At 35.0% G+C, this 13,190-nt stretch overlaps 1 protein-coding gene across 1 annotated transcript; it reads left to right on the top strand.

The window, feature by feature from the left end:
• The first annotated feature begins 10,731 nt into the window (after positions 1 to 10,731).
• LOC149545888 (uncharacterized) lies at positions 10,732 to 12,867 on the top strand. The gene is made up of 3 exons (XM_089794506.1): positions 10,732 to 12,079; positions 12,225 to 12,376; positions 12,539 to 12,867. Exons 1-3 carry the CDS (start codon positions 10,796 to 10,798, stop codon positions 12,711 to 12,713), a joined length of 1,611 nt encoding a protein of 536 aa, XP_089650632.1. The 5' UTR covers positions 10,732 to 10,795; the 3' UTR covers positions 12,714 to 12,867.
• The last annotated feature ends 323 nt before the right edge of the window (positions 12,868 to 13,190 follow it).

The following is a 13,190-nucleotide window of genomic DNA, read 5'->3' as shown; positions in this document are numbered from 1 at the left end:
CGCTCAAGAAGAGCAGAGCTGAAAAGTTGAAACCTAGATTTTATGGTCCCTACAGGGTGATTCGCAAAGTGGGCAAAGTCGCCTATGAGCTTGAGCTTCCAGAGGGCAATTGAGTGCACAATGTGTTTCATGTGTCTAGGCTTAAGAAAGCCATTGGTCAAAGTGTAGTGCCTTCTGCAGATTTACCCCCTTTGGATGAGGAGGGGAAGCTTGTGTTAGTACCCGAGGCTATTCTGGACACCAGAGAGAGGAAGCTTAGAAACAGGATAGTGAAGGAGTATTTGGTCAGATGGAAAGACCTGCCGGAGGAAGATTCTACATGGGAGAGTGAACAGGTTATTCAGCAGGCTGGACTGAGATTGCTTGAGGACAAGCAATTTCAAGGGGGGCGTACTGTAATGTTCCCATTTTAGCAGTTGACCAAGTGTGTGTGTGTTAGCCTTGTTCTACATGGTCTCTAGGGCTAATGAAGGGTTTAATGGGATCCTGGAGTGTTTTGGCCTAGTCATTTCCAGTTTGGGCCAAAACGAAGTTGATTTACTCAGTTTCAGGCATACTTACTATTTTTAGTAAGTCGGCAGGACACAGTGCAGGTCAATTTTGGTGATTGGATTCGATACTTCTCGGTGAGAGCTTTTCGATGAGCTATCACTCGCATTATTCGGAGTCCGATTGCTAATACATTTTAATGCCTGAAGTTTTATTAAAGTAACGTCTAATTTAATTGTAAAATATTAAAGTGTTACTTTAATATTTATTTTATGGTGATGTGTACCCAAGGGAGACATAAGGGGTATTTTAATATATGTTTTATATATTACACACCTTTTATCCCACATTGCCCATATGAGTTGAGCGGACCCTTGGAAATAGAATAAAAGGAAGCATTTGTGGCTTCATTAGGCAGGTTGAATATGAAAAGAAATTGGTGTGTGAGTTGCAGCTCCGTTCTTGGCATTTGAGGACGTCTATCCTCTCTTGTAACATTCTAGACGTCATTCCTTTGGGGTTTGGCCTTTGGAATTCTTTTTTATTGGCTTCATTTTCAGGCAGTTTAATTGCATTTCCGGCTACAAGAAGATTTGGTATTTTGCTCATATCTTCTTCACTACTTGTCCAACGCTTATGCTGCTTTGAGGGAATGGTATTATGAAGGTAGTGGATTGATTGAAGGACAAAGTATTGTAGCAGCAAGTTCAAAAGCATGGGCTGGAGTATTATGTCAATACTGCTGAAGTAATTTGTGAGTTGTTAAATCTGCCATGTATTTGGTTTTATGAATTCTGAAAATAACATTTTATTAGCAGCAGTTCATTTCCACTTTGCATACTATTGTAGTTTCTTTCTTGTTTATGTTGTATAATACCAATTCCATGCACGAAACACAACAAACAAATAAACGTTTGATTTCCAGAGTTATAAGGGGTTTAAAACATTAAACGGAGAAATAAGAAGTTGAATGAAAACTGTTTGACATAATTCCTTTCAGCAATTTGGTCTAGTTTTTTTGGGATATCCAGGGGTGCCCATTATATGGTAAGTATCATTGAGGATATGTGTGCACATAATTTATGGACATTTTTTGAGTACTTGGTGAATTCAGTTTCTGCTTCTGGGTATGATTGTGTGTGAGTTTATCAGCATCAACATTTCAGATCATACTCAATGATCCATCATCAGGATGAGAGAGGTCAGAAGGTGAATGTCATGCAACTTGATGTTTAGGAGGCCATTACTCAAGAGTACTTGGTGAATATCGTGCAACTTGATGTTCAAAAGACCATTACTTAGAGCACTTGGTGAATATCTTGCAACTTGACGTTTTGGAGGCCATTACTTAGATATTTGATGAATGTCACGTGACTTGATATTCTAAGCCATTTCTGAGAGTACTTGGTGAATATCATGTGACTTGATATTTTGAGGCCACTACTCTTGATATCATGAGATGATCTCTTATAGTGAGTATCTTCTAATCAAAGATATTCTTAAACATGCCATCCTTGATATTTTGAAGATATTATATATTTATTTAATTAATTTTATGTGAGGTATAATATATATGTATGTATGTATGTATGTATGTATATTAAGAGAAATTAATATAATAAGACTAAAGAGATACTATATATATGTGTGTTTGTAATTATATTAATTAAAGAGTGTTAATGAATAGACATTTCCCATAAAGGGACATGTCTCTGCATGTCTCATCCACAATATAAATAAGAGATTGCTGCCTTTGGAAAACACATATTATAGGTAGTGCTATTATATTTGCATTGATCCTAAATTTCAACATCACCCCCACCCATTCTATTTGAGTGCCCATTTGTTGCATGACCAAGTTGAGTGTATGGTGCATGACGTCCAAAAAATATGTTCATATCAACCCTCCACCAAAGTTTCTACACTTCTACCATTTTTTGCATTATTTGTAATCAACTAGGCCACATTATCACTACCCACCATCTCTATGCCTCGATAAGAATTTTGGAAATAAATTTTGCATCTTTCCCTTTCCCTTGACAATCTACTACCTAAAAAAACATTGACCCTTTGGGGGACACTATAATCACATTAATCAATGACCAATTTTTTGTATCTTTCCATCCATTAGAAACAATAGAAACACCTGAAGTTTTCCAACAATTTCTAATTTTTGAAGAGATCTCTCTATAGAAGTCTTTCTGTTTTGCAATAGGGTGTTACACACCTTTCATACTTTAATGTCCTCGTTTTTTAACGAGATTCTGCAAATGATCATGTCAGTTCATTAAAGAGATCCTCATGAGATGGCAAGGTGATTAGGGGGTCCTAGGTGTGGACTTACTATTTTTAGTCAGCCTATTTTTGGCAGTGCAGGGTGGTTGTGGCAGTTGGTTGTCACCTGTAGTGGATGTGGTTATTAATTGCATGAGCTCTTATTAATTAATTAATTATTAAAGTTGCATTATTAAAATAATATTATTTTATTATAATAATGATATTAAGAGGTATTACTAAAAGAGTTGTGTTGGAAAGTTTCACGATTTGAGTTCTTTTGGGAAACTTTTGTCAATAAGGGATTATAAATATGAGGTCATTTCATTGGAAAATGTTCACTTGAATATTTATTTTCTTTTGTTGCCTTTGTGGTTTTCTCGAGGTTTTGAATTTTGTAGCCCTTGCTGAGGTACAAGGGAAGCTGAGAAGTGTTTTCGAATCACTACTGAGGTAAAGTGATTCCATTATATCCTAGTCATTTAATCTCCCTTATTGTTATTGTATGTGGCTGGGAGTATTGTTATTGTCGAGGAAACTGCATTTCTGAGATTCATGGAGAGTTTCATAATTCTGAGATTTATTACTGAGGATTGCATTTGCGATTGTGTTAATTTATTTTCTCTCTTCTCCTACTGTTATTTACTGTGGCTAGGGAGAAATTACTTTGACTAAATTTGTGAAGGAATTGGAGGATTCTTTAATAGATGCAATTTACATCTAAAGATCCATGTGAGTTATTCAGAGGTAGCCATTACTAGCATTTGTAGCATTTGGTATTTTGGGGAAGTGCAGTGATCATTTCCAGGCACCACATGGGAAATCTGAAGCAATACTGGCATTTTTTCTCACCTGGGATTTCTCCAGGAGGCTGGGTTTTTGATATGGGTGCTGGATCATTGATCCACATTGCAAGATTTGGGATTTTCCTTGCCCAGAAACACCCTGCATATTTGGTGCTTCTAGGCACCCAACTTGTCTTGCAGTTGAAATAGCAAGGTGTGCAGATCAGTTCAAGGGCCATGTTTTGCATGTTTGCAAATACAGTCTACGATGTGGCTTTTGAGGATAGCTGTTCACACTTTGGCTGCGATTTGGTCATTGGAGTTATAAAATCTGCTCTTGCACACAGGTTCCAAAATTATTGTTGTTATTTCCCAATGCAATAGAACTCAATAAATGTGTGATTATTAATTGGTCTCACTGTACTGATTATTGCATTTTCAATTTAGTATTTTCATTGAATTTAATATTTATTTCAAAAAAGTGACAAAAAGAAAGTATTTAAAAAAAATAGAATATCAGAAAAACAATAGACTAAAAAAAAAAGCAATCTTCCTATCAACATATTAGTGGGTCACGACAAGGTCTTTACACATATTTGGGACCTCCGTAATTAGCCAATGTTTAATGATGGCTTCCACCAGCTCCTTCCGATAGAGTCATCTTACCAAGTTGAAAGGAATACCATTGGCATAGAAGAAATGTGCAATCACTTGATTAACAAGCTCTATTGCCTCCATTTTAATCGTTGAGTCCAATGGATCTCTATTAGGGTAGTCATTTCTATTTCCCCCTCTTCCTCTTCCATATAGGTACTTGCAAGAATGGATGTTTGGAGTGTATAACTAGATCAATGGGCAATTACATTTTTTCTTTCCGGATCGAGGTTGATCAAAAGATTGTTTGATCTTCTAATCAATTTATCAGCTTGTTCTTGTTCTCTTATAAGTTATGCTATTTGTGCACCAATCTCTCCTTCCCATCTTTGCTTCCTTTGCACAATCGCATTCTTTAACCAGAAGGGCCCATAAATGAAGTTTGACCCTAGAATATGAGCTATTGAATGGTTTACTATCACATACATTACACTTACAAATGTGTAGCCCACCTTGTGAAGCTTGTGATAATCTTGTAGAATGTCTCCCTAAGGAGATAGTACAACAATTTTTAAGTTATCAGCTCCTTTTCCTGCCATTGAACTTTGACTACCAGTAGTGGCCATTCTTGCACTATACAATATAATTTCTTACTATTATAAGAAAATAAATAAATTTAAATCAGAAATAACCTATGAACATCAAATATACAAGTACAAAAAATGATAGATTTTTTTTGAAATAGATAGCTAAACTTGTTTCTTTATTTCTTACAAAAAATGCAAAAAACTTGAAAATTCTCTTCCCAAACTTGAAATATTCATCAAAATCTCAAAAATAATAATTAAAGGACTAAAAAATGGGATCTAATGCTTACCTTAGATGCTTAAAAATCATTTGTGGAAACGATTTGGCACCCATGAACAATCTACTTCAAATTAATCACTTTGCCTTCAAAATGCCAAAATGGAGACCAAATGAGAAGAGAACCTAGCTGCAAGAAAACTTAGAAGAAAAATGAATGAATGGCCTCTTTTAGAGATGTTTTAGGGTTTAGGATAAAAAATCTAAATATAAAAATGTTATTAAGCACATTTTTTGTGCTTTAAGTTATTTTTTATCCAAGAAGGCATCAATTTTGATGTTAGGCCTGAAGATGCTTATGGAAGTCCATGGGTACCCTATGAACGTGCACAGGAAGTGCACCCTGGGTGTGAAGTTATGCATTCACAGATCATATGGATGCCTAGGACACACTACCTGTGCACATCCACATGGCGCCAACATTCACTTCCGAATCTGAATACTTCTGCCTCTGAGTCTAGGTCCAGTAGCTACGAAACACTTGCTTAGATTCTAAGTAATGTTGTTGTAGAATGATATTCTTTGAGATTATATACAAGCATCGTATCATTAATATTCATGTTGGACTAGGCTCTAGAATACCTATCGGTTCCAACAAATTTTTAATCTCTCATTGTCTAAATAGTTGCAGAACCTTTTCAATATTATACAAAGCCCTTTTTACAGTTTATAAATGTCATGTCCCCTCATTAGCTCTGTCTAGCACTGACATGAGAGTTATCCTATTATGGAGTCTCGTAGGTTGGCAGTGGTGATCAAGGTCTCAATCAGGGTTTTCAATGTCCAGATTTGGTATTTGAGGCAGTAGTAGATCAGTTGAGAGCAATTCCTTGATTTTAGGAGGAGATTCCTACCTTTTAGGAGATTGTGAGATTTTCCAGAGTTGAGGTTCTATGAGATCACCTCTGGTCTCAATTTTAGGAAATTTGGGTGTGTTTCCTTTTTTTTAGGAGTATCCCTAGATTTGAGGGTGAGACTGCTAGTTGGCCCAGGTTATCCTGCATCAGTCACAGGCAGGTGACAATCTCAGTTTCATGTTTTGGAGGTGTTTGAGTTGTTCCTTGGCTACTTGGGAAATATTTTAATATATTTAAAATTCTCCTAAGTTAGCATTTTAATAATTTAAACAAGGCTAAGTGTTTAGCCATTTTGGAGTAATAAGGAGTTTTCTAGCTCCATTTGGATCGATTTGCCTGTGTGATAGCTCGTTGGAAAGAGCTCAATTTCTCCTATTTTATTATCACTTGCCGGTACTTATTTGATGCTTGGAGCTATTTTTCATTAATAAAGTAATGATTTCTTTCTATTTGGATGCCTTTATTGGGGAAAATAATGTTATATTATAAAACTCAAATGAAATCCACTTTAGGGTTCTTTTAGGGTTTGATTTGCCTTGGAGAGGGGATATAAGGAGATGGTAACCTAAAGGTGAGTATCTTTTATCATTTTATCAACCTATTTTGGACGTCATTGCTCTGGAAGAGCATTCCTCACCTAGGACGCAAACCTTAGTGCTAAGAGCAGATTGGTTGGGATGTATCCCTCAACAAGATCAGATTTGAAGGTTCTTATGCATACAGTTTGATCACGGTAGAGGATCAATTTTTAATATTGCAGTCATGCTTTGTAGGCAGTGGATTTATAGGGAAGGTGGCCACTTTGGTTCAGCCTAGCATTTTTTTATAGCAGTTCGCGTGAGGAATTTTGGAGTGTTTATTTGCAGCAGACTAGAGTTGTTTTATTGCAACAGCTTGGGCCTTATCATTTGAACTTGTTTGGCTGTAGCTGGTTCCCTCTTCAGCTGGCGTCAATCTTGTTTGAAGTACATTTGTATTCGTACTATTCTGAAATAAACCAGCCTTTGCTGGTACGGTCTTAGAATCATTTGCAGTACTACTGCATATGATTTCTATCACTTCTATTTTTATTACTTACTATTATTTATTCATTGTAATACTTATATTTTGAAAAATACAAAAAGAAACAACCTTCTTCTACAACTTTTGTCTAGCTCTATAAGATCAAAGAAAACTCTATAGGAAAATATAATTTATATAATTAAACATTATAGCAGCAGCAAAGGAAATATCCATTTGGGATATTTCAATGACAGCATTGAAGTGACCTTTTTTTGTAAGCTAATAGCCTTCTGACCGTTCATAAGGCTACGTTTGATACTTTTAAGGTGTAAATTCCTATTTCATAAATTGATTCCCTCTTGTATATGAGGTGTTGGGATTTGACGAAACAAATGGCAAGGGAAATTGACAGTCATTTAAAATATTTTTTTAAATTATCTTTTCACTTCACACACTCCACACCACACATGCTTTTTGCAATAAATATATTTTCTTACACACGAAGTCAGAATTTATAGAAGTTTCTAAATTGACGAACCCTTGAAAGATATATCGTTCCAATTGAATTTCATATTCTATTACACGAGCATAAATGTTAAGCTTACATGAATCTATCCCTGAAAATTTTCTGCAAAAATTGTAACCCCTAATAAATCACATAGTATTGACTAGGATTGTTACACCACCAAAACCAATCTTACTTTAGGGTTTCATGTAAGATGAAAAGATGATCATTCAATCTAATAGAAAAAATATGTTCTCATAAAATATTTAGAATGGATTTCTTCTCGAATTCTCCATTCATGAACATTTTGAAACCTTCTTAGAAATATTAAATTTATTATTACTTTAAAAAAGAACATTAATTTTCAAATAGGCGATTTTATTTTATTATTTAATTTTTCAAAAGTTGAATCATTTAAAATTTAGTATTTACTCTAATTAATAATTAATGACTTGTTTTTTATTCAGCTTTTGACAACTCAAATACTAATTATTTATTAGCTTAATTAATTTCCACACATTCACCCAAAATTGTAGAAAATACAACAATAACCTCAAAGTTAATTCTGAATCCCTCAATATACTCAGAAGCTCACTAGAGATTCAAGTTAGCAAACATTGATACTTCTTAAAACTGAAGTATTACTCTAAAGTTTGGAATGCCCTGAAAATATCAAAACTGCCTTAAAAAAGAATTAGCAACCTCATCTTGATCCTCTAACAAATGCGATTATTTGAATTCCATTCCATAAAAAACAACACTCACAGGAAAGTTAGAGCTTCCAAAGATGTTGGATGGGGACAGTATATTGATGCACTAAGATTATTCAGAAATGATTTAAAGCCTATTTATTGCTGGAATTATTGTTCAAGCTTCCTTGTTCTTATGTTGCGGGAAGTTAATTAGGTTAAAATAAATTGCATTTATTCAAAATTACAGGTTTTGTAGGCAGATTTCAAGAGAGTGATTGTTTATGGCTTTGTATTCGTTTTCCTATATTCAAATTGGTAGATGTTATAATGCAATTCAGACACTATGTTATGTTCATGCTTTCTATCTTTCCTTTAAGCTGGATAGAGTGAGGATTTTATAGGTTTTTGAGTTATTTGCTTAATGTCAATGGGAAAAATGTAAAAATCTTGAATCTTGTGTATTGTTTGTAAGTTTTAATAAGTGTTGTGCCTTAACAACCAACTCCAAGTCGGTAAGTGTTGCATTCTCAAACTTAAAGATAGTCGATGCCTTAAAATGTTTTAGAGTTTAGTTCTTGTTAAGATAGAGCTTCTCCTTGCATGCTGCTTTATTTATTTTTAATGTTATGCTATTTCGAAGAAACAGTTTAAACACAAACATTATATGGTCTCTGTAGCTCTGATTGACACAAAACGTGATGGATTAAAATGAGACAAGAAAGTTTTAAGGTTCCTAAAACATAATGCCAATTCTTCCCGTCTCTAACAGAGAAATTGATAGTGATACCCTTTTACCAATAATATGCACTCTAAAAGAGGAAAGGATTTTCATGACTTGTAAAACTCTAAAATTGTGTTCTTAAATAAAGAAAGCTCCAGGTAAAACTCTCACTGAATGATGTGTATGTACTATGAACTGGCCCCGATTTAAGTTTAAGTCAAACTTATGGATGCAACCAATTTAAAAGATATATACTAGCAGTTCCAATAGCCTGCGCTCTCCCTGCAGTGACACATTGCTTTTTTTATAGATCTATCATTTTGATATCATTATTTCAGAAGACATATTTCCTTTCTATCTGTTGATATATTTTTAGTGTTATGTTGCTTGGTGAAACAGGTAGGATATACCTGGAAAACTACAATGAAACAAGGAATGAAGATGCAGGAGATTGCTTTGCTGAGGCAAAAACCTGGAAGGAGGCAGCAATTGCATATGCCAGAGCCAAGTGTCTCAACAAATGTCTAAATGCCTGCACAAAGGGAAAACATTTTGAGATCGGATTGGGGTTATTCCAAGAATTGAACAAACTCAACTGTCAATTGAACTGTGGAAGATGTGATACTTGTGAAAGAAGAAAACTTGAAATTGAGTATCTTACAATGTCTGCAACACACTTTCATAACAGAAAAGATATCAAGTCTATGATGAAATTTGTGAACGCTTTGCCTACATTGGACTTAGTTAGATCATTTCTATGGAATAAGGATTGCTTTGATGAACTTCTGGAAATTGAAGTGGCAAATGGAGACTTCGTACGGGCTGCAGAGGCTGCAATGATGAACGGAGATTTGTTACTCGAGGCTGACATGCTAGAAAAAGCAGAAGAATATGAACAAGCGATTAGAGTAATTCTACTTCATGTGCAGTTAAATTCTCTGCGGAAAGGGAAAAGTAGCAGGTGGTTGTTGAAAGAATTTCCTGAAAAGGATGAACTTTTAGATAAGGCAAAACAAATAGCTAAACAAAACCTGCAACATCTACTCAAAACCCTTGATTGTAAAGTATCAATTCTTTCAAACAAGTCTGACAATCTCTCTGAGTTAACTGAACAAATGATCCTCTCACAGAAGATGGGAAATTTCAACTTTGAAGTTCTCTCTCTTCGTAAACTTCTAAATGCGCACATTTGTTCTGATGCCAAAAAGTTTCAGCATGAGCAAGCGAGAAGTTTACTCAAGATGGATTATAATTGCAAAATGACTCTGGAGAATAGAGTTTCTTCACAAACAATGATGTTTCTTTGGAATGAATGGAAATATAAATTGTTATCCTTGGTGAATATATTCGAAAGACTAAAAACGCAACCAGAGAAACAAGTAGATAAAGGCTACATTGAATTTACTTTTGAATATTTTGGCGCCAGAGTGAGCAGGAGTAGATCCAGCATTGAGCTACACAGTGAATCCTTTTTGCTGAAGGATAGGAGAATTCAATCGTTGCAGATAAAAGGAAAGTGTGCACAGATTAGTATTCTGAACTTTTATATGCATGCAAGAGAGTCTCTTTTGATGGAATTGTTTTCTGTTGGAATCAAAGTTGTCAAGAAACTACAAGAGATATATCTTTCCTGCAGAAATCAACATTGTATTTGTAAAGGCCCTATGATATGCCAGATTTATGAAGATTTAAAAATTTTGGAAGATAGGAATATGGATGGATTTGACCGGGATGAGCTATTCTTTGATATTTTTTTCCCACTAAAGACACAATATGAAAACACGACGGGGTTTATCTTTTTGCTGGAAAGTCCGACGTGTAGCTTGATTCTCAAAGATATAACTGTAAATATTATAAGAAAAATTCGTAGGGGCATAAATCTTGGCCTGATTGGAAAATTGCAATTACTACTCCCTTTTTTGCCGAAATATTTAGTGACGAAGTATGGTGAGAAAATTATCAAGAGTCTTCATGACAATAATTGCTGGAATGATAAACTGCTCTGGTTGCATATGGGAATAATTACAGGGGTCTGTTTGCTGGATAAAAGGTTGCTTATGCTAGAAAGTTTTCTGAAAGCCTTACACAGTACATTTAAGAACTGGCATAACCACATTGACTACATTTCTCCACACGTGTTTCTTCTTCTACTGGAAAAGTTGTTCTTTTTTTCATCATGTGAACATCTATCAAGAAGCCTATTTTTGCCTAGATGTCTGTTTGTGGAGTTTATGACTGGACAACAAGGGAATCCCTCATGTGCTTGGTTGCGTCAAGCACAATGTGTACCTAGATGCCACGGAAAACTTGAAAACTTTTATGGCCCAATTTTTCGTATTATTTATGAGCTGCTAATAACCAAAAAATATGCAACATTTAAATGGATGGAAATTTTCAAGATGAACATCGGAACTTATTTCCCAGAGATGAGGATGCGTTTGATCACCATGCTTTGCTTGATAGGTATCAATAGCATACAATTTTATCAGGATGCTACGCATGCTATTTTAAAGATCTTTCAAGATAGGGATATCAGAACAAATCCGCCTTCTGAATTTGGAGGAAAACTGATTCAAAGTTTACAGAATTGTAATTCAAACAGAGATAAATTTTCCATACACTTCTGTCGAGTGATGAGAGATATTGGTAATCCTTTGGTGATGATTGATTTAGATGGTCCCAAGCATAATAATAGCCACGGGCATTTCATTGTTCTCGGACTAGACAGCATTGTATCTAAGAAAATTCTATTTCAGACCATCTTTCAATTTAAAGGTGATCTGTTTTTTTCAAATGAAAGGGATGGACATAGAAAGGGTAAAGAGCTTCCGATACATGGCGGAAAGAATCTGCAGCCATCAACTGATAATAATTCCATAACTAATACAGAGTATTATTCTGATAATCTTAAAGCTGGAAAGAACTATGCTACCAATACTGAGGCTCTCAGAGGTGAACAAGAGAAGGGGAATACTTCGGACATGCGTCAATTGGGCTCTGGTAACATGGATGAACAGAAAAAAGGCGATGGTTTTGGAGTTGCGGGCTCTAATGAGAATATTCAATTTTCAGTACTTGAAACTAATGAATTGGCAGTCAAGTTTGAAGTAGATGGTCAATCTGTACCATTGTTTGTTCAATGGAGGATGAAGAGGTGGCTTTCTTGTGCTAGGAGCCGTCTTGGAAAGACACTATTTTTTAAGGACAGATATATTCGGGAAGTTTGCAGAGCCTTCCAATGGAACAAAAATTATTCCTATGCTGAGACTTTTATTTCGAAAGCTTGCCCTCTCAAGGTATGAAAAATACAGAGCTATACGTACGAATTGTAACTATCAACATAATACTTTACTTCATTTTTCTTCTTTCAGCCAGTTATTGCCAAAGTTGCTAATAGCGGAACCAAACAATCTCTGATAATTAAAAAACAAAATTATGCAGGCTGAGGTGGACGAGCTCTTGGACCTTATAGAGACAACAATACCAAAAGTGAAGCAAGGCAAAGTTCAGCTTAATGAAGTAAATGATGTCTTACAGGAAATGTATGATAGCTGTAAAGATTTGTCCCGTTTATCTGAGCTTATCTGTCCAAGGTGAGTCATTATCTGTGTATATATGCTTTATGTGTGGCAGATTTGGAAAGCATTCAAGTGCATTACAAACTAGGAAAGAAGAAGTTACTTGGAATTTAATAAGTATAATCTACTTCGACAGTTATTTAAACGAAAGAACTGAACTCATTATTTGATCTGCAGGCATGCGAAGCATGAAGAGTGTGACCTTCAATGGCTAGAGAATGACGCCATAGGCCGTATTTCTATCAGATTACAAGAAAGTAGACACCGATTGGACAGAATTAAGTCTGTATTTGAAGATGATACCCAGACTGTCACCGAGTGTGCTCAACAGCTTTCATCAGCTCAATCATAATATAAGCAAATAACAAAAATATACCGGAGGGAAAAAGAACGAGTGGTAAAAGGAGGAAATGAAATTGAGAATATCTCGAGTTGTGTTCGAAATTTGATTCTGATATTTTACGTTTAAGTGTTTGAAAGAGTTATTCTTTCTTGTTAATATATTACAGGACATTCCTTGGTAGATTCAAAAAAAAATTTACAATATTTTTCACATTGTATTGTATAAGATTAACGAAAAATCAGATGACTGCCAAGACATGGGTGAGAAGGAAGTATTTCTTTGAATTTAGTTTACACGCTGTTTTAATGGCTAATAGGAAATGAATGAACTATCTTATTTAAATTACTTTCAGTCACCTGATCGTCGATGGACTTAGAGTAATACAAATGTTGTCAGCTTGAAATCTTATTCCTTCTCTATTTCTATGGATAGAAGAGACCCGAAGCTATTTCAATCTCTCATTTTGCCAAAAAGTTCCTCGTAATC

Source organism: Cupressus sempervirens, chromosome 7 (genome assembly GCF_028749045.1).
Source record: "Cupressus sempervirens isolate cs-2001-9-10 chromosome 7, ASM2874904v1, whole genome shotgun sequence".
In the NCBI taxonomy this organism is placed as follows: Eukaryota; Viridiplantae; Streptophyta; class Pinopsida; order Cupressales; family Cupressaceae; genus Cupressus; species Cupressus sempervirens.
The sequence above is the reverse complement of the archived record's forward strand: the minus strand, read 5'-3'. Positions and strand labels throughout refer to the sequence as shown.